We start from the raw sequence: 20,330 nt of genomic DNA, 5'->3' as shown, positions 1-20,330 counted from the left end.
CCATCTGTGGTGGGGAGGACATAGGCACCTGTGAGGGTGTGCACGGTGTACCTGGCCCCCCACTTGGGCTCCCCTGGCCCCCTGCTGCCTGGGGTCCCTCCTGGGCTCCCCTTCCCCTGCCCCCTCACCTGGTCCCCTCACCTCCATGACTATGGCCCCAATAGTGGCCTTACCCACACCAAACTGGCATCCTATGGATTGGTAGCTGTTGGAGTGGCCAGCTTCCAGACGGCCATGCCAACTCGTTTCTCGACAGTGAAGGCACGCTGCATGTGGGTGTCATGGTGCCTCAGGGCAGGGGTGAGCCACTGGCAGAGCTCAAGGAACATCTGCCATCTCACTCGGAAATTCTGGAGCCAGTGGTCATCGTCCCACTCCTCCAGGCCCAGGCGCTCCCACCACTCTGTGGTGGTGGGGTATCTCCACAGCTGGTGGAGCACCCCGCTGGGGGTGGGGGGACCAGGAGGGCCCCATGATGGTATGGGGTAGCCCCTTCATCCCCCAAGGGAGGCTTGCCTTCAAGGAGGTGCTGGGCGGCCTCCTGCGCAGCACTGAGCAGGGCAGTCCCTGCCTCGGTGACAGCCCTGAGGGCTTCTGACTGCTGGTGCTGCTCCTGGGGGTCCACAGCTGTGTTCATGGGGTCTGCAACCCTTGTGCTGTGCAGGCCGAGTGTGTCTGGGAGGGGCCCTTTAAGGGGGTGGCTTGCTGTTGCCCCAGAAGGGCTAGTCCACCCTGTGACCCCTTCTGCAGGCTTTCTTGGCCCCTTGTTTCGAATGGGGCCGCTTTTGTATGTAGACGCTCTCCTGAGGGGCCCCTTTCGATGTTGCGCATTGCTATCTTGACATTGAATGTCGACGGCATCAGCCCACAGGATGTGTGGACCCTGTGCATCAAAGGAGCTTATTTTGATGTCACTTCTTCAAAATAAGCTACTTCGATGTAGTGTTCTAGTGTAGACATAGCCATAAAGTGCTTTTCATCCTAAAGCTATTAATATATTAAGAGCTTCAGTGAGACTAATCATAAGTGAAGATAAGCAGAAGTGTATTTACAGAATTGGGCCTATGTTTCAAAGTGTAGTCCAACAGCAAGCATGCCTCCTTCTTCCTTTCTGTGTATAGGAACATATATTTTTCATGAGATGCACTGACATAATAAAAGCGTTTGGTACTGATTCATTAAACTGTACAGAAGATACATCTTTTATGTATATCCTAAGGAACATGTATTTGGGTTCATTCTCCTTTTCAAAAAGAAAAAAAAAGGCCAATGGCTTTTTGAAGTACGTTGCTTTACGTACCTGAATGACCCATGACAGACATTCTCAGGTTTATAAAAATGAACGGTAGGAACCAACATTAAAACAACATTTGAAAATTTTGTCTGGTGAATATTTTTCTCTTACTTTTTAGCTCAGTGATGAAAACGAACAGCTTGTTAAGAAAATGAAAAAACTGCGTAGAAAAAATCAACAGCTAGAAAATGATTTGGCTCAGATCCAGGAGAAACTCCATCTGCAGCAGTTAATGCATGACTATGTCACAAACAGAGAGTAAGAATTATTTCTCTGGATTAAATCTGAATTTGAAACTTGGACTTGTATGCAGGGCTGACAGTGCCACGTAGAATTTGGATACTTGTTTCCTGATGCCATCTTTTTAAACCAGGGATGGGGAACCTGTATCCCCCTCTGCAGTGGGGTTAGCCAGGACCAGATCAAGGCAAGCCATGGGCTGCATCTGCTGTGCAGACTCTGCCTGTCAGGAAAAGAAATGGCTCTGCATGTTGCCATTCCCCTCTTCCCACTCCGACTGGTGAACAGCCATACAGGGAAGCTCTATCTCTGCATTCGCATGTGAATTCCATCCCTATTCCTCCCACTGGCTGGGAATCATGGCCAGTGGGAGTGGTAGGGGGACAGTACACTAATCCCTTGAAATGTACAATTTCAAATTCTGCTAATGTGAGTTAAAGGCAACTCAAAATCCCGCTCCCCCTGGTCCTGGTTCGTCCCCCCCAGCCCTGTGTGGACTTGGTTCAACACCACCTGTACCACCAGTTCACCCCTTCCAGTCCCCCAAGGCTCTGGCTCACCCCCCTACCCCCTCACGTGGCTGTGGCTCAACCAGCTGCAGGGCTGCACGGCCCAAGCTGAACTCCATCCCCTGTCTCCCTTACAGCCCTAACCCACCCCAGGCTCAACACCTGACCCCAACCCACTGCCAGGCTTAACCCTCCACAGCTGTCCCCCCAACTCCAGGAATTAACTTTCAAAAGGAGCTCCAGGTGCTCCTGCTGCTTCCTTGGTTGCAGAATGTGTGTTCCACTGGGGAAAAAAGCCGCCCCCTGACTTACACAGAATTCGACTTATGCAAGGCTGTGGTGCTATGCAGCCCTCACATAACTTGAGGGACTACTGTACCTACAAGTATAGGGTGGTGAGGTGCCACCCATGTTGCTACCTCCTTTTAAGCTGTGACTGGAAGGCATCCCAGTCTACTGTTCCATCCGTCTCAGACCCCACACCTCCATCCCCATCCCACTCTTGCACTGTAATTTCCCTGAGAAAAAATAATTAGACCTCAGAAGAAACCCTGAACCTCCATGCTCGCGCTCCCCATCTCCTCCATGGGGCTGGAGCACAAGGGGAGTGAGATGAGTGTCTTTTTTTCCTACTCCCCAGTTGGGGGCTGTGCCTCTGTGGGTTCTCCCCATTAACTTGAGGGCCAGGTCTGTGAGTTATTGTTCCCTTTTGCTTCTCACTTGTGTGGCCTCCTACTGTTTTTTCTGTGGGTCTGTGTCCCCAACACAAGAAAGGTTCTCTACCCTGATTTTAATTTGTTCTGCTTATCTGTATTGGAAGTCCAGGCAAGTTAAAAAGGAGATGATAAGAAGTCTTGGTGCTCTGCTCAGAAAGGAGTAGAAAGCAATCCCAGTGCTTGGGACAAAATTCACACTGTCAGTGCAACAGCAGATTTAAATATCTGTGTGTGGCTGCTTTGTTTGCTTACAGTATCAGTAGTCTAAAGTGCTCTATGATATTTTGATAGTTAATAAATCATCAGTAAGTAAAATAGGCTCTACATTAAGTATTAGTGCAGTTTAAAACATCTGGATGTAAAAACTTGACTTCCTTTAAAGTTTTGATGCTTCGAACAGGAGCTAGGTAGCATTCCATAGATCTCTGTGAACAGCATTTTCAGTAGGAATTCCCATACAGAGTGAGAAACATTAAAAGCATACTTGTATTTTGAGACCAAAGGAAAAGATGTATTAATTTATCCTTCCTGTTTTAAAGTCTTTCCTCAGAGTTCTGAAATCTGTGTTTGCGTTGAATGGCAGAGAGACCATCCTTAAACCGTTGTGTTTATTTCAATTAAGTGTTCAGGTTCAAACAGAATCCCATTTATGGAACAAGGAAGGTAGCAGTCACAAGAAAGAAAAGAAAATAGCAGGCCAAAGTGCCAGGTAAGTTCTTCTGGAGGCTTGCTTATTTACAAGGTTAACAAAGCATGTCTTTTCTAAATAGAACTAGCATGCTTTAAGGGATCAAAACAAAAAGCAGTCAAGTAGCACTTTAAAGACTAGCAAAATAATTTATTAAGTGAGCTTTCATGGGACAGACCCACTGCTTCAGACCATAGCCATTCTGGTATGGCTATGGTCTGAAGAAGTGGGTCTGTCCCATGGAAGCTCACCTGATAAATTACTTTGCTAGTCTTTAAAGTGCTACTTGACTGCTTTTTGTTTTGATAGTATATAGACTAGCACAGCTCCCTCTCTGTTACTTTAAGGGAGGTGCATATGATTTACTTCCAGGGTGGACTGATATAAATCAAGGCTATTTAAATTATTCCTTCTCCTTCAATCATTGATTTAAATCAAGTTGCCAAAAAAAGTAAACTGTATGCTCTGGAGTAAGGCCCATTGAACTTACTGGCACTTCTGTTTTATAGCCTGTGGCCATGATGTTCCAGAATAAGGGATATGTATCATGTAATGTAAATTAAGATAATGACAGTGGTAACTGGCAAGTCTTGCTCTTACTACAGCTTTTTGTATTGTGTACTTATATGTAAAAAGTTTGCTCACGCCTGTATTAAGTCAGGCTCATATGAAAAAAACAGAGTCTTTTAAAAATGATGCATTGCAAAGTAAGAATTATTCAAGTTACTAACCAGATGATCTACTCAGCTATACCCACGTTGTCATCTGCATCATTTTCTCCCAATAAGCAGTTTTCCTTAAGATGTGTAATTCTTGCAAGCAGTACCTGCACTGCTTACACTTGACATGTTTTTCTTTTTTACCAAGGGGACAAATTTCTTCAGAATGGTCTCTGATAGGGTCTATACCCAGAAGGCATGGCAGTTTTTTCTGTGGCAGAAGTGGGGGGGAATATAGGAAGCTGTGTGTGTGCTGCATGATGTCTTCACTTTTTTCTTTCTAGTCCACTCCACTGTTCTTTTCTGTGCTGCCTGTGTCTTTTCTTACATGTCTCTCTCTTTTAAGACAATGTCTTAATTAACTCCTCTGCCATGGTTGTCCAAGATCCACCACCACATAATCACAGAATAAAAATAGTCCTGTCCAGTTTGTCTCTTTCTTTGCACATGTTACTTTTTAATTTGCTGAGAAACAAATTGAAAGCCCAGAGCTTTCAAGATGCAAGAGCTAGTAGTTTGGCTGGATGTGTTACTTGGAAGTAATTTTCAGTGTGTTTGAGGGAATTCAGATTCTTACATTATATTACAGGAAGGAAGATTAATTTTGTTTAAGTGTTGAGAAAGGGAATGCTAGGGCGCAGACAATGACACTAAAGAAAGATGTGTAAGGATTGAGTAGAAATTTTGCTCCATATCTCACTTGGGAGAAATGCAAGTAAGTGGGGAAGCTTGAAGGGAAAAATGGAAAGAGGTCGGGAAGCTTGTGCACTGGAAAGAGTAGATGACAAAATTGGATGTTAGGAATCAATAAGTATTAAATATACATCATTTGTTGGACAGTGCACTGTCCAATATAAAACCACAGCTGTTAAATAATACTATTGCTTTAGTCTGGTAATATTTGTAAAATAAATAATTTCTTGTTTGTAGGGTTTGTGAATTATTGCTGACTACAAATTTATAACTAGATGGTGATGAGAAGAGTACAGTTTTAGTTCAGTTCACAAAAGGAGCATTAAGATTGTGATCAAGAAATTTGTAGTATGTACATGGACTGCTTTGTATGCACAGTATCCTATTAAGTTAGTTGGGATTCCACATAGAGGTAGCAGTCCATTCATGCAGGACTCGAGTCTTAGTTGTTTTTTATGTCAAGATTTTGTTTCATATTAAAGATTTAGATAAGTATTTTGTAGGACAATAGTTATTGGTAAGTAACCAAGAATCTGCTTTAGTAGGACTTTTCCTACCTTTGCTAATATAAACTATTCATAATTAAAAGTCTCCTTCACTGAAGTCTGACTTACATAAAGTAGTTCCATTGACAGGAAAGAGGGAGAAAGAGTCACATTTTGGTAAATGGTTTCTTTTGTAAACTTGAAAGGAATCTGATTTTATAGTGTTTCTAGCCCACCATTATTTTCTTTAAAGTGGTTTATGATTATCCTTATTAAGGAGATAGCTGGAATGTATGTGTTGTAATGTTTGTCCTCCTGTCATTTTATTGCACTATTAAAAACTTGTTAGGTGAAATAGGATACAACACATTCATGCAGTCATATTCGTCGTGATAAGCAGCGTATAAAAAAATAAAATCATATACACCCTGAATAGTTCCCAATTTCCCTTTTCTAATTCTAGTTATGAGGTGTTTCTGTGAAAAGTTAATAAACTAAATTTAAATGCTAGTCATTTAAGTCTCCTATGTTTTATGAAATTGAGAAATTTATCTGTAAGAAACTTTGAAAGGGTTTGGGTATGTGGCTTTATCATAGTGTCAGTTTCAGAAAGCACAGGGATCTTCATATAGCCAGGTGCATCTTGTGCTCAGTAAGTCTATGTCTGAACTACAGCCCTATTTCGTAATACTTATTTTTGAAATAACATAACCACACACAAAATGCATTTTGAAACAGCACCCAGCTATTCTGAAATAGCATTATGGACCTGAAAATGCTATTTTGAAAAAAAGGGCCATTGGAGCCCATTATAACCTATTTCAAAATAGGGGTTATTTCTCAGGAAATTAGGTTTACTGGAATTGAAATAATGCAATCACTATTTCAAATTTATTTTGAAATAGTGTGTGTGTCATTTAGAAGTTGCCAAAGTTATTTTGAAATAACTGCTTTTATTTCAAGATCTTGGCCATGTAGACATAGCCTAAGAGACCAGTCCACTACCCAGTGAAGTCAGTGGTCTTTGGGTCAGGCCTGTATAGTCCAGTCCCCAGTCTATGAAGTTGTAGGGTCTACTCTTATGAGTAACAGTTGCAGGTATGAACCATATATTGCTGTTCTTTGTTGAGGTCTAATATTCAGCTTTTTTGAATTTATATCATAAGAATATTGGTATTTGAATGAGCATCTTTCTTATATATAGAAGAATATAAATAATTTGGGTTAATGCCTAAGTTATGCTCCATTTCTAGGGGCTAATGAACATATTAGTAGTATAATAGGAGAAACATCTCTGTGTATTTACTAATAAATCTGTGGGCCTGATTTATGCAGACTTGGAGCTATGAAACATAACTACAGTTCTAAAGGTTTCTATATAACTAATATATTATCAAATGTGAGCAAACTTTATTTTTGTAGGAAAATGATAGTTCATCAGTTCACACGTGTGTTTCTGTTACCAGAATACTTCAGATGTATAATAACCTACAGAAACGTTACGACAGAGAAGTTAAAACAAAACAGGAACAAAGTGAAATAATTAAAACTCTCACTGTAAGTAGTGATTGTTTCATTTATTTAATGTGACACTTAAGTTTTGAGCGTTAATGTTTGTATAAATGGTCATATACGTGTCACTTTTCAGTCTCTTTAAAAAAAAAACCCTTCTCTTTTCCTTGTTGATGTCACACATTAATGGTTTTATTTTAATTTGGAACGTTAATCGTGTCACTGCTATCTTTGGTCCATAACTTTAATGTTGATTGTATTTAGGTCATTTTCGTAGATAGTTGTAAGAACTGTCTCAATCCAACTGTAATTAGTGTTCATTGAGTTGGGATAAACAGCATTTTTGCTATTGCCAGAAAAAAAGGTTGTATATTTGTTACACAGTTTTTAAAAACTTCGTATTAGTTTCATAATGAAACAAAAATACAGGTTTAAAAATCCCAGGTAGCTAAATATACCAACTAAATAAGAAAATTGTTTTATTTTAGTATTTACTTTTAAAAATGTGGGACATTCTTTTTCTGTCGGTGTTATATAGTATTGCAAATTAACATTTCCCCAATACATTTAAATCCTTTAAGTGCCTCTTCAGATTTATGCATTCCAATTAATCATTTTCCATATCAGGACCAGTTGAAAACGTTTCAGTTCTTTGTGGGAGGAGGGTTGGTATTTCTTATGTGTGAGTGTTTTCATAATCATTTTTTTAAATTGGTGTTTGAGGGATTTGCAACTTATCCTTAATTATTTTGCTGGTAAATTCTGTTCTCCATTGGATATTGGGAACTTTAAATTGGTGCTCAAGAGATATTTCTGACCACATAAAGCAGAGATTTTTTTTTGTATACGTGTTTAAATTTTCTAAATTTTTTTTGTCATAGATTACCATTCATGAATTAGAGCATCAGCTTCAATGGCAAAAACAAAGAATTGAACAGTTGGAATGTATAAAAGTTTCCCAGAAGGACAACACTGATTCTGGAGAAAGGATTCCAACAGCAGAGGCAGAAGTAGCATTATCTCTCAGATGCATATGTAAAAAGAAGGGAGCCTGTTCTTGCAAATGTTTAGGTAATAGATATGTGTAGCAGTTTACAAAACAAACATTGACTCTGTGCTCTGATGATTTTCTACATATCATATTTCATCAGTGGATGCATTTCACCCTAAGACACAGTACTTGCTCAAGGCCATGTGCTTCACTTAGCCCTTACTGCAGTATCTGAAATGCTGTGAACTTATGGAAAATGGCTATGTGAAAATGGACCCATCTGATCAATAGAGCTACACTGTGTGGATTTTGTCTCTTTTTCTTTATTTTAGTGACAAAAAACCTTTGCTGCTTTTATTTTTGCTTAGGCACGCAAAGCCAATGTAGCTTGGAGAAAAGGCCTGTAGTCTATATCTTCTATAGAAGCATTATTTACTATGTTTTAGTCAGCTGTAACTGTACAAAGCCATTGGACGCAGTCTTGTTGTACAGGTATGCAGCTGCATACTTTTCATTTCAGAATCTCAGCTTCTGGTGATGTATGAGGAAGAACATAGTCAGATAATTAAAAAGAAAAAGAAAACGCTTAAAAAAAGAAACAAACAAACAAACAAAAAACCTGGGAACCTTTGTTATGGAAGTTGAGGGACAAACCTAGACCCCACACAGTATAATTTTTATAGGATCACTGATCTAGAATAGACCGGAGTAGAACAGGATTATATCTACCTAATGGAAGTACCCATCACAGGAGTAGTTTATATAGAATGCCCAAATTATTGTGCCATCAACCTTTTCATTTAAGGCTTAAGAAATCACTGCAATTCTAAAGAAAGTTCTTCCCTGGTAGTGGATGGGATAGCCTTCTCATAGCTCAGACGATCACATGTGACCATTCAGAATCCTCACATGAGAGCAGAGTTTCTGATTTTTGGATAGAGTGTTAGCACAGCAAAAATATCAGAATGGGCTTTTATAAAAATGTAGATAGAAACTATCTAGCTGGCAGATCCTAGAATTTTGTAGTTGCTGGAAATGTGTAGGATCAGTTTTTAAAGGGAAGTATTTTTTTCTAAAATATGAGCCATAATTTGCACGACAGTAACACCAGACACTGGCCAGTATGTGATATAGTTATGGTAGATGTGTGAGAAGTTACTATAATGATTAAAATGTGTTTCTAATTTGACTTTAGAGGTACTGTTGCTTGAGATTCAAAAGCTGAAGGAAAAAAATGAGAAGCTGTCTAGAGAAAGGAGAATGCAAAGAAATGAATTAGCTGCATTAGACAAGGTAACTTGCTTTTAGGGTAGATGTCATAATAGACACTTATAAAACTAACTTTCTAGTATGTATTTACCCATCGATGAAGTGTACATGTTGAACCTCTCTAGTCCGGCACACTTTTGTCTGGTAAAATCCGGAATGATTTTAGATAGACCTGGTCTACGCTAGGGATCAAAATCTGTCCCAGATACGCAATTGTAGGCACGCCATTAGCGTAGCTAGAATCGACATCAGGATTGACTTTGGACTCTCGTGTAGATCAGGGCTTTTTTTGGGTTTGTGCCAACATCCCTTACTCCAAGTGGCAGTGTGGAGTAACAGGGTCAATGGTTGAGTTCAGAGAGATTGATTTGGCCATCTCTTCACTCTGGCCGATTGATCATGGCGTGTCGAACCCGAGGTAAGTATATACATACCCTTAGACAACCACTCGTCATGGACGTAGCCAAGTATCCTGTGGTCCCATAAGCTTGTTTCCAGCCGACAGTCCCAGCTCTAAGTGTTCTGTGCTGTTATATAACTGTAATTTATTCCTACATGTCTTCTAAGAGCCCATTAAACAATGGAAGTGTTGGTAATGCTGCTAGATAATACTGACCTCCCATCGTCTGGCAAATTCATTCATCAAGTGAGCTCCTGAAGGTGCTGGACTAGAGATGTTCAAACTGTGTTTACTGTTGTACAAATTGATTCCACTATGTGTTTGCCTGGTGGCATTTAAAAAGGAATACAGAGTTAACAGTTCTTGCAAAATCTTTGGTTTAATCTTCTCTATGCAGACTTGTTTAGGAAGAGGAGTATTTGAAATTCCTATATACTTTTGCTTTTAACTGCTTGATTCTCTTGTGAACACACTTTTATCTTGGGACCCCTTTTATCTTTGGTCCTGTTGATAAATTGAGAGATTATTTTGTCCATGTTGCAGAGGCCTGAAAAGATTCAGTTAGTTCTGTCCGACTTAGAATTGCATGGAAAACAAAAAGGGGGATGGAGAGGAGGGAGTTAGTGGGGAAGTATTGGTAATTCTTGAAATGATAGAGTTAGAGGCCTGAACTTACTATTTGAGTTATTTGATTATCCAGTGAAAGTTTTCTTTATGTCAGCAGCAATTTTCCTTAAACTATTTTTTAGATTTTTGTATTTGCATAAAGCTAATTAATTCTTCTTTGTCCTTTTGATTGGAGGACAAACATTAATCCATTAGCTCTTGGACTGGGACACTTGCAATACATGCTGCATCCTTAACATTCAGTTAATTTGGGAACCTTAGTCCAGGTAGGCACTGTTGAAAATTGTATGCGTCGTGTGTAGAGAGTAACCCTAATCATTTGATAGTCATGAGTGTTTGTTGAAAAATAAATGTAGTTCTGAGCACTCCTTTTCCAGAAAGATGTGGAGAAGTTGGAGAAGGTCCAGAGAAGAGCAACAAGACTATTTAAAGGTCTAGAGAACATGAGCTATGAGGGAAGACTGAAAGAACTGGGCTTGTTAAGTTTAGAAAAGAGGAAAGCCGAGAGGGACACGATAGTGGTTTACAAGTACCCAAAAGAGTGTTACAAGGAGGAGGGAGAAAAATTGTTCTCAGCCTCTGAGGATAGGACGAGAAGCAAGGAGCTTAAACTACAGCAAGGGAGGTTTAGGTTGGACATTAGGAAAAACTTCCTAACTCTTAGGGTGGTTAAATTCTGGCATAAATTGCCTAGGGAGATTGTGGAATTTCTATCTCAGAAGATATTTAAGAGCAGGTCAGATAAACACCTGTCTGGGATGGTCTAGATGGTGCTTGGTCTTGTTGTGAGGACAGGGGACAGGACTTGATGACCTTTTGAAGTCCCTTCCAGTTCTAGTGTTCTATGATTCTGTGAGATACCAATATCACATTTCACTTGTTTTCAGTATAAATGTGGTGCTTTCTCTTAAGTACTGCTTTGTCCTGTGATTTTTCAACAGTTCCAACAAGCTAAATAGGTACTTAGCAGGGTGGTACTTAAAGATCTGTCAGAAAGCAGTATTGGGGATTCATTGTGTCTGACAGTTTAGGAATTGTTAGAGAGTCAGTGTGGCCCAGCCTGATGTTTTATTTAGAAAAGTGGTTACTATGTGATTGAAAACTCTCGTGTCAGGTGAGAGAGATTTCTGAGAACCTGATTGTCACCAAGGTTATTATTTATGTAATAGTAGCTGAAAGCCTGCAGTATCACACAGATGTAGCAGTTGAACCACTTCATCCACAATCTGTGCAGTCTTTCCAATGCAACCAATACAGTTGTTGCATGCAAATTAATGATAGAGGAAGGAGAGTGATTGGTTGAATTATCTCTGATGTCACAGTGGTCAAGGACTCCTGGCTTGGCATAGGAGCAGCAATCCAGACAGGCATAATTCATAAAATCAAAGTGGCTGAGAATTTAAAAGGTGGACAGTAGAACAGTGAATCTTAGTGATACTTGTACCTGATGATATTCTGAACACAAAAAGCTCTCAGCTATGATTGTGGCTCTTCTATCTCTTCAGATTGACTGAACAGTCATTTTAGGCTTCAAGAGCAACATGTAGGCTGCGTCTGCACTACAAAATAACTTTGAAGTTAACTTCAAAGTAAGGGGCTACTTCGAAGTAGCCTGCAGAGTGTTTACATGCTTTGCCTTACTTCAAAGTAAGGGAAGCTAACTTCCATGTCACTGTTTCATTCCCGGGAGTGGAGTAGTGCCCTACTTCAGAGTTTCAGTTTGAAGTAGGAAGTGTATAGACGTGCTGCACTCGCTACTTTGAAGTAAGGGGTCTGCCATGGCGGCGGCCCCCCCGGACCGTGTAGACACTCTGACCAGTCCAGGCAGAGCTCTGTGGTTCCTGCTGGCTGCCTGACAGCAACCAGCTCACCAGCAACCCCAAGCAGGAAGCTGAGAGCGTGCCACAAGCAGGGGCAGCACAAGCTCCTAGTCAGACTGCCCCTGCTCGAGGCTCCAGCTAGCACCTGCACTGTCCTGCCACGATGACAGCACAGCAGGACCCCCCTTCCCCACCGCCCGGAGGCCTCAGACAACGAGTCCGAGGGCTCACAGTGCTCAGACAAGGGGCGTGCTAGGAGAGGACCGTCCTGGACTGAGGGGGAGCTGAAGGACCTCCTCACTCTATGGAGGAGGAGTGAAATGCTGAGGCATAAAACAGCCTGGCCAGTGGCCTTGCCGCCAAAGCCACCCCAGCCGCACCAGGAGCAGCATGTGCATTAAAATAAAAGAGAACTGAGGCAGGCCTCCTGCAAAGCGTGTGACACTGCTAGCTGGTTGGGGGCATGGCCCGCGCACTCCTCCCACTTCAGGGAGCTGCATAGGCTCCTGGGGCCGCGGGAGGTGGCCATCCTAGAGCACCTCATGGACATCGTTGGCCCACGCCCCCCATTGGACACCGACGAGGAGGTGGGCCCCTCCGGCACTACCAGACCCCTCCAAGCAGGGACTGGCCCACTGAGACTGAGGGTGGTAACAAGGGCTTCAGCAGTGGGACCCTCGGCATTGCCCTCCACTCTGGGACACCTAACCATGCCTCATCCAGCTGAGCCTTACCCGAGCCCCTGGAGGTCACAGCCAGTAAGTATAGGGTGATCGGGATGTCACTAAGCCTGGAGATGCCCCCCACTGGAACAGCCCTGCAGCCCATCCGCCTGGGGAAGGAGGGGTCCACCGAAACACAGCCTGACCCTTGCCAGGTGGGAACCCCTCAGCACCCGGAATCCCACAGGGCCCAAGGCCATTAGACGTCAGGGGAGCGGGGTGGGGGCCCTGGCCCCCCGGGTTGGGACCCAGCACTCATGGGCCACCTCCCTGTCCCCTTCTGTTTCCACAGGTCCTTCATTGGGCAGCCACCCCAGCCCATCGCAGCATCCCACAGCTGCAGGGTGGCCTGGAGGCTGCCTCATTGCCCCAGCCTGCATCCCCACATGGCCACGTCTGGGCCGCACGTTGACAGCACTGGTGGGATGAGGAGGTGGCCACTACCTGGGCGGTCATGTGAGAAATGACCAGCATGCTCTGGGACTGGCTGGTGATGGCGAAGGAGGTGTAGGTGCTGCTGGCCAGCAGCCTGGACACTGTGGCTCAAGTCCTGGCCACCTGCCTTGCACAACCTCCCGCCCCCTTGCCAGCCCAGCCTGCAGCGCGCCCCCTCCCCCCGCCCCACAGCTGCCCACCCTGTGGTGGATCTGTCCCTGGTGCCCATGTCAAGCTGGCTCGGCGGCTGTTGGCTGGGGTGGGCACACCTGCCCCAGCCCCAGTGTCCCCCCACAGAGGCTGAGCCCGTGGCACCCCCACCTCACCCCATCTCCCTGTGGTCCCGGCCCCATTGCAGCCCCACAGGGGGCTCCAGACCTGGGGTGGTAGAGGCAGCTGTGGCTGCTGTGGTACCCTTTCCTGTTAACGTAGGTCCTGCTGCTGTGGTCCAGTGTGTCCCATCCAGGGCTCCAAAACAATTCAAGAATTTCAGCTCCAAAGCCCAGCAAGGGCGGCATCCAGGTCCCCGAGGGTTACGATTTGTTGCAGGAGCGCTATGTTAATGGCTCGGACGACCTGCGGGGGTGGAGGGAAGACAGGTCCATGAACGCCAGACCGGGTGGCCCCCTTTGCCTTTGCTCCATCCTTGCCAGGGGCCCCCTTCCCCTTGCCCAGTAGCCCCCCCTCCCGAAGGTGGGTCTTTGGTGTGGGCCAGGCTTACCTCTATAAGCACTGCTCTGCTGGTGGCCTCCGAATTAGTGGCTGATGGACTGGTGGCTATTGGGGGTGGCGAGTCTCAACAATTCAATGGCCACACTCTTCTGCACTGGGAGTGCTGGCTGCATCTGGGTGTCCTGGTGCTGGAGGACTAGGGTGAGCCAGTGGCAGAGGTCCTCGAATGTCTGCGAAGTCATGCGAAAGTTCTTCAGCCGCCGCTCGTTGTCCCAGTCTCCCAGCACCAGCTGGTCCCACCACTTGATGCTGGTGGTGAAGGCCCACTGGCATTGGATCAGGTGATCCTGGGTGAGGGGCGCCAGGGCCTGAAGGATGGGGCCCGTGTGGGCGACCCGGCTGTGCAGCTGGAAGGGCACCACGAGCAGCATGGCGAGCAGTCAGGCCACAGCACTGAGGAGGTCCTCCTCGGCGAGCATCTGGGCAGGCAGGGTGTGCAGCTCTGTTCCCCAGCGCGCAGTCTGCCCTGCTGCGTGCAGCCTCTGCGTGAGCACGTGCAGCGTGGGGGTGTTGGGAGGGGCCCTTTAAGGGGTTGGCTGGCTGTGAGCCCCAAAGGGCTTGGTGGCCGGTGACCCCTGCCTGCATCATATCCTGGCCCCCTGCTTCGAGGTAGGGGCTGTTGGGTGTGTAGATGCTTTAGTTCAAAGTAGACGGATCCTACCCGGACGTAAGGGAGGGGTGCTTTTTGTGTGTAGATGCTCTACTTCAAAACTGCTTACTTCAAAGTTCTTTTGTAGCGTAGACGTAGCCATAGAATAACAATTGTGGAATTTTATTATACAGATGACTACAAGATGTGTGACAGGTTACAAAACAAATATTGACACCCTTCTCCAAAGTACTTACAGTAAAAATAAGAGAAGAACACCGTAGAGTCTAGAGGCATATTTTATTATGTAGTCTCTTTTGAAAGTACTGTAGTAGGTTTTGGGGATGTGAAATTCTGTTTCATTGGTTAATCAGTTAAATGCTAGGTTTAACTGGCTAACCGATTAAACAGGTTGGGGAATGGTGACTGGAGCGCCCCTACTCACAGTGTACTGGGGACTGGGGCTGCTTTGGCCCAGCTGGGCTGGACCAGCCTCCCTAGCCACGTCTCTCCCTGCTCCCAGTGGCCCTGCGGATAGCAGAGGGGACTGCTCTATTCTGTACCGGTTAACCGTAACCAGTAAGCCTCATATGTTTAGGATGAGGCTTACCAGTTTATGGGTTAATCTTTAACATCCCTTGTAGATTCTGTCTCACCTTTCAGAAGCTAGTATTTTGCCTACTATCAGTATCCTTCCTCTGTAACTGATTGGCTATAGCATTCTTTTTTCTACCCTAAATTCTGCGGAATTGCCTGTGCAAGTCATTGCATTATTCCTCCATTGTTGAAATTCTTATCCATACCGTAATATTCTCTGTCCTTGACTGTTGCAGTTCTAGTCTTTATGAATTCCTAATTCTCAGCTCTTCATGATATGGGGAATTCTGCTGTTTGGCTTTTGCGAATGCAGGGGAGAAATGTAACTACATTTCCATTATCAAACCCCTCTTTTGGCTCCTGATTCATCTTAAGATCCCATTGAAACTCATTTGGTTTTTAAAATGTCCGCTGACCAGTTGCCAGTGTCTTCGTGGATTTGTTTTCTCTCTTGAACCCATCCTACAAGCTCTGTCTACATCACTGGGTTTTTGTGACCACTTTTCCTTCTTGCAGGCTAGAACTACCTTTTTGTCTTTCTGACAACTGGACTCTTTCTCTTCTGCTTCTCTCAATTTCTCTTGCTGCTCTCATATATTTTACTTTACCTTTATTATTATTTGTCCATAAAATATTTTGAAGGTGTATGAAAGATGATATATATGTATGAAAGTTGTAAGCTTTTGTGCAGCGTTGCTGTCAGTTCAGAGGTAGTTGCAACTTCTCTGACGACCGAAGTGGTTCTATGTGTACTAACTTGACTCATACTGTGAGGGTATATCTATATTACCTACAGCAGTGAATTTTAGAACTGAGGTTGATAAATTTGATGATGTCCTTCTGCACTAAAAATGGCTCTGTAGATGATGTGGCTCAGGCCCTGAAGCCCACCTCCATTATCAGACTTCAGAGTTTGTGCTCAGGTTTGAGCTCCCATGTCTATGCAGCTATTTTTAATACATTAGTGCAAGTTCAAGTCTGTTAACTGCAGCTGTGAGACTTCTGTACCCTGAGAAGTAGGCTCAAGCAGGGGAAAAAATTGAGGTGTGATTGTAACCTTCCCAATGCCTTGCCGGGAAAAGTAACTTAAGAACAAAAAATAAGAATACTGAATTTTCTTTTTTAGGGATTTTTCGACGAGATAGAAGATTTAAAATACGCTCTACTAGAATCAATAAAACTGAATAATCAGTATGAAAAGTGCTTGAAACACATAACTTCAACATATGGACTTGCTTTTGCTGCCCCTTTTGTAACTAGTAGTATCGTATAACTTAATAGAAATTAAACATTCCATTTAGATTTGTAATGTTGAATTCTCTCCCTAAAACACAGAGCAACTTGGTTACTAGGTTAGTATTTCATTTTGCACAATGAAATCATGACTTCCTTGCTAATATGCAATTTTACAATGTTGTGGACCTTTTACATTTATCTGATGTCTTATTATATAGTTTTTGAATAAACTGTCCTTTTATAATATATTTTAGAAATTCACTGTTTCTTTGTTTAAAATGGACGTAGCAGGAATAAATAATGTGGATTTTTTATAACCTTTAATTTATATTTGAGTAATTGTCTAGCTTTGACATTTTATTATGATACATTTCATGGGCTTAATCTTGTGGTAGAAGAAAGATCAATGTAGCTGATGAGGGGTATTGCAGAGGTGTCTTTAGACTGCTGTGTAGTCTGATTTTTTTTTTTTTTTTGGCTGCAGTGGAGCTGGAAATACCCAGCCCCACTCTTGAGGGTAGGAACTGCTACAGTAGCCAGTAACCCTATGTCCTTATATATCAGCTGTGGGAAAATGTGATATGTAAAGAACAGAATAGAAGGTGCAGAGATGTTAGTCACATTATTTATTTTTCCCAATTCTTATAGTGTTCCATGCAAATCTTTTATGATTGTAAAATATACAGTGCAGAAAACTAGCGGTCACCTCCATCAGAATCCTGCCACTTGCAAAATCTCTGCTAAATAATGCAGAAATCTTCATTATAATCCATTGGCTCTACCTGAGCTATTAAAAGAGGGTGAAAACTTTGCTCTCTCTTTAATCAGGTTGTCTTAAACAATTGGATCATCTTAGGTTCCCATTTTAGAATAGAATGTGAATAAGTACAAGTCCTTTAACCTTTCTTTAATTAGATACTTTGTCAAAGGTCTAGTTCTAAACAACAGAATAATCTGCTTTGGGATATCCAGTGTGACAATATGATTGTCCTTTGATATGGTTAAATTATAATTCCATGTGGCAGTGAGGTGGGTATTAACTGTGTGTGTATAACCTTCAAACCTGTCTAATGGTGTCAGAAAACAGTGTCTTGTATCAAATGAATGGATTGTACTGTGATCAATAATACATCCAGTCTTGAGTCTTCAAATCAAAATAACTTTACAGGTGAAAAACAGCAACTATAGCTCTGAACTAGCTTTTCAGCTGTGGTTGAAAACAGCCAACTAGGTTTCAATTACAGCTGGCCAATCACAACCACCGTGCCAAAGAGTAAAAGAACCAATCCGGATCAGTGTTTCATTTGGCTAATAAGAATTGTCGGGTTGCGTTCCTGGCTGCTAGTACCTATTGTGCTAGGCTGGTCTCGTGATGTCCTTTCAGCGAAAGGAAACCTAAGACCCAGAAACGTGCTGCGTGCAGGTAAGATACATGCTGCAGCCCTGAAATCTGCAAGCAGGACAGCTCCCGGAATAGCAACAGCCAAGAACAGAAACTAGAGTAAGTGACGTGCGGAGATGATTCCTTCACCCTGCCCTTTGGGGCTGTTCTACCATTGCTGATGTCCTTTAAATGGCAGTTCCAACTTCAAGCGCATTTTCATTCTGACAACATTGCTCTTGGGTTTTGGTTTAATTCACGGATTATTATCGTTTGCTTTAGGGTGCAATTCTGTCATCTGTGTCCTCCTCTCCACTCCTGTGTTCTGTTGCATCTCTGTACCTTTTTGCAGGCAGATGCACTAGAGAAAGTTTGTTTGTAAAATGTCTGAGTGAAGTGAAGAAGCTTGTGGAGAATGCTTGAACAATTTTTATGAGTCTGCATTTTATTTGCCTTTTAGAGTAACCTCTTTCATATCCTGCAGCCCTGAGACATGGAGGTTGCCAGATATTCCAGTATGTCAGATATGCGGGAGGTTCCAGTATGCCCTGGGTGAGGTACCGCGCCACATGGGGAGCAAATCTGGGCTGCATGTGCATTGCCATGCTGGGAGCTGCTGTGGGTGGGGGAGGGAACCACTCTGGACAGCTTGTGCATTGCCATATTATGAGCTGCTTTGGGCCGGGAGCTGCCGTGAGCAGCTTGTGTATGGCTGTGCCACACGGGGAATTGCTCTGGGTGTGACACTGCTCTGGGTGGCTCAGGCATGACTGCGTCGTGTGGGGAGCTGCTCTGGGCGGTGGGCGCTGGGTGGGAGAGAGCAGCCACTGCCAGCCGCATGCACGTGGACTGGAATGGTGGGTAACTGAGAAGTCCCGTTGTTTGAATACTGGTTAAAAGTGAGTATACTATATCTGTTTAGTGTGGCATAGATTTATGAGTGCAAAGGGTCTTGAGGCATTTTTTTTTGCCTTCCATCTTTTACGTGCCTTAGTGCGATTCAAGTAACTTATTAACATTTTCTATTAAATTATAATACTCTTTGACAGCCCTTGAATAGTTTGTGGTTTCAACAAATTATACAGGAAGTAAATATGGAACTCTCTGGTATTAGCAATAGGTTCATTTTGCATGCTAAGGCTTTGTGGGATATGTGCCAGCCTAACACACTTTTGTTTCACATTTGTCTCTTTATAGCACATGCAAACAAGATCTGGTTTTATAATGCTGCCTTGGATTACAGCACTAGGTAACATTTATGTTAAAACAAGGTAATCTCGACTCACATGTAGTGTCCTAGCTTAGTGCGTTTATGAAATTCAGTAAACTCTGTCTTAATTGGCATTCTATCATCTGGAACACTCAAATAACTGGTATTTAACCATAAGTAAATTTTAAGTTATGTTTTCCACAAGGACAGTACAGTGGAAGTAAATACAAATAAATACAGCAAATACAGTGCATGTTTACAGTGTACAATACTACTGCTGTTGGTAAATAAAGTACTCCACATATGTTCTTGTTTTGTTTCTTAATATTTAATCTTGTTTTTCTTTAATGTTATGCATTGCAAGGTATATCTCCCTCTTGTCCAGAATATTTGAATATCCGGCAACCTTCTGATCTCAGGGCTGCCGGATATGAAAGAGTTTACTGTAGCTAATTTTTTTTCTCTTGAAACGGAGCTTAGAGCTTTTTTTCTGGACTTGTATGGAACCGCCTTAATAATGGCAGTTTACCTTTCCAGTCATTTAAATATTGACCTCTTCCTGTTCACAGCTCTTTAGTTTCTGTGGTCCTGATGCAGCATGTCCTGAATAATGCCAACAATAATGGTCTCAGCACCTTTCAGCTGGGGTCTCTATGAGGAATGTAAGCAATATGAAGAAAGACCTGACTGGCTGAAACAAGAATGACATTTTCACCCCTTCTTTTGTGAGATGTTTATCTCCTGGTTACACTAACACCTCCATATCCCTATCTCTTAAGTAATTTTAAATGTCAACTAAGATAATGGGAGTTTTCACTAAGAAAGGTAAAGGGAAAGTAATTGCTCAAAGCTTGTTTCTGGTTGTCCTGATTTTTATACTAAGGCCTGGTCTACACTAGGGATCAAGGTTGATCTGAGATACACAATTCTAGCCATGCCATTTGCATAGCTAGAATTGACATACCAGGTTCGACTTTCTTCCTTGCTGTAGATCGGGCCTCTTCAGCCTCACATCAGTGTCCCTTACTCTATGCATCAGCTTGGTTGATGGCCGAGCCCTGTGAGATCGATTTTGCTGTGTCTTCACACGTGGCAAAATTGAGCCCCAGAAAATCGATGGCAGCACACTGACCCCCTGGTAAGTACAGACATACTGTCAGTAGTTTCCATATGTTTACAAAACCAAAAAGTCCATCATCCTGAGTCTTCAAATGTTATGAAGGACTTCCACTTAACAGTCTCTTCTCCATCTTTGGTGGATGGATATTCATTCAAGTAGCTTATTTCAGTGACTTGATTATTCAGAGCAGAAACCAGCCAGAAAAGCTTTATTTCTTCTTCCAGTCTCTGAATTAAATGAGTACAGAAGGATCAGATCTATAATTCTAAACTACTGAAACAATTCATTATCTCGCTCACCTTGTCTTTCTCTTTTACATAAATCAGCTTTAAATGCAAAATGTAT

The 20,330-nt window shown here is 43.0% G+C and overlaps 2 protein-coding genes across 9 annotated transcripts in view; both read left to right on the top strand.

Annotated features, from left to right (window-relative positions):
• The window catches only part of LOC142009417 (uncharacterized), a 42,893-nt gene extending 26,341 nt beyond the window's left edge, over positions 1-16,552 (top strand). The window contains exons 2-7 of the mRNA XM_074987474.1: positions 1,413-1,552; positions 3,382-3,468; positions 6,811-6,901; positions 7,738-7,927; positions 9,043-9,140; positions 16,165-16,552. Of these exons, the coding sequence (XP_074843575.1) occupies positions 1,446-1,552; positions 3,382-3,468; positions 6,811-6,901; positions 7,738-7,927; positions 9,043-9,140; positions 16,165-16,311 (720 nt within the window). The 5' untranslated portion in view covers positions 1,413-1,445 and the 3' untranslated portion in view covers positions 16,312-16,552. The remainder of the gene's footprint in view (positions 1-1,412; positions 1,553-3,381; positions 3,469-6,810; positions 6,902-7,737; positions 7,928-9,042; positions 9,141-16,164) is intronic.
• Positions 1-20,330, top strand: part of MPPE1 (metallophosphoesterase 1) — a 43,673-nt gene that overhangs the window by 4,241 nt on the left and 19,102 nt on the right. Inside the window, exons 1-3 of one of the 8 annotated variants that reach the window (XM_074987471.1) lie at positions 17,457-17,775; positions 18,116-18,207; positions 18,853-18,926. The exons of 1 other annotated variant lie outside the window; for it this stretch is intronic. The gene's annotated coding sequence lies outside the window, so the exon portion shown is untranslated. Of the gene's footprint in view, positions 1-17,456; positions 17,776-18,115; positions 18,208-18,852; positions 18,927-20,330 lie in introns of those variants that run through there. 6 more of the 8 variants (XM_074987467.1, XM_074987468.1, XM_074987465.1 and 3 more) reach the window with 6 other exon arrangements.

This window comes from Carettochelys insculpta, chromosome 2, assembly GCF_033958435.1.
Source record: "Carettochelys insculpta isolate YL-2023 chromosome 2, ASM3395843v1, whole genome shotgun sequence".
NCBI classification, from domain to species: domain Eukaryota; kingdom Metazoa; phylum Chordata; order Testudines; family Carettochelyidae; genus Carettochelys; species Carettochelys insculpta.
Note: the sequence above shows the minus strand (reverse complement) of the source record. Positions and strands in the feature narration are given on the sequence as shown.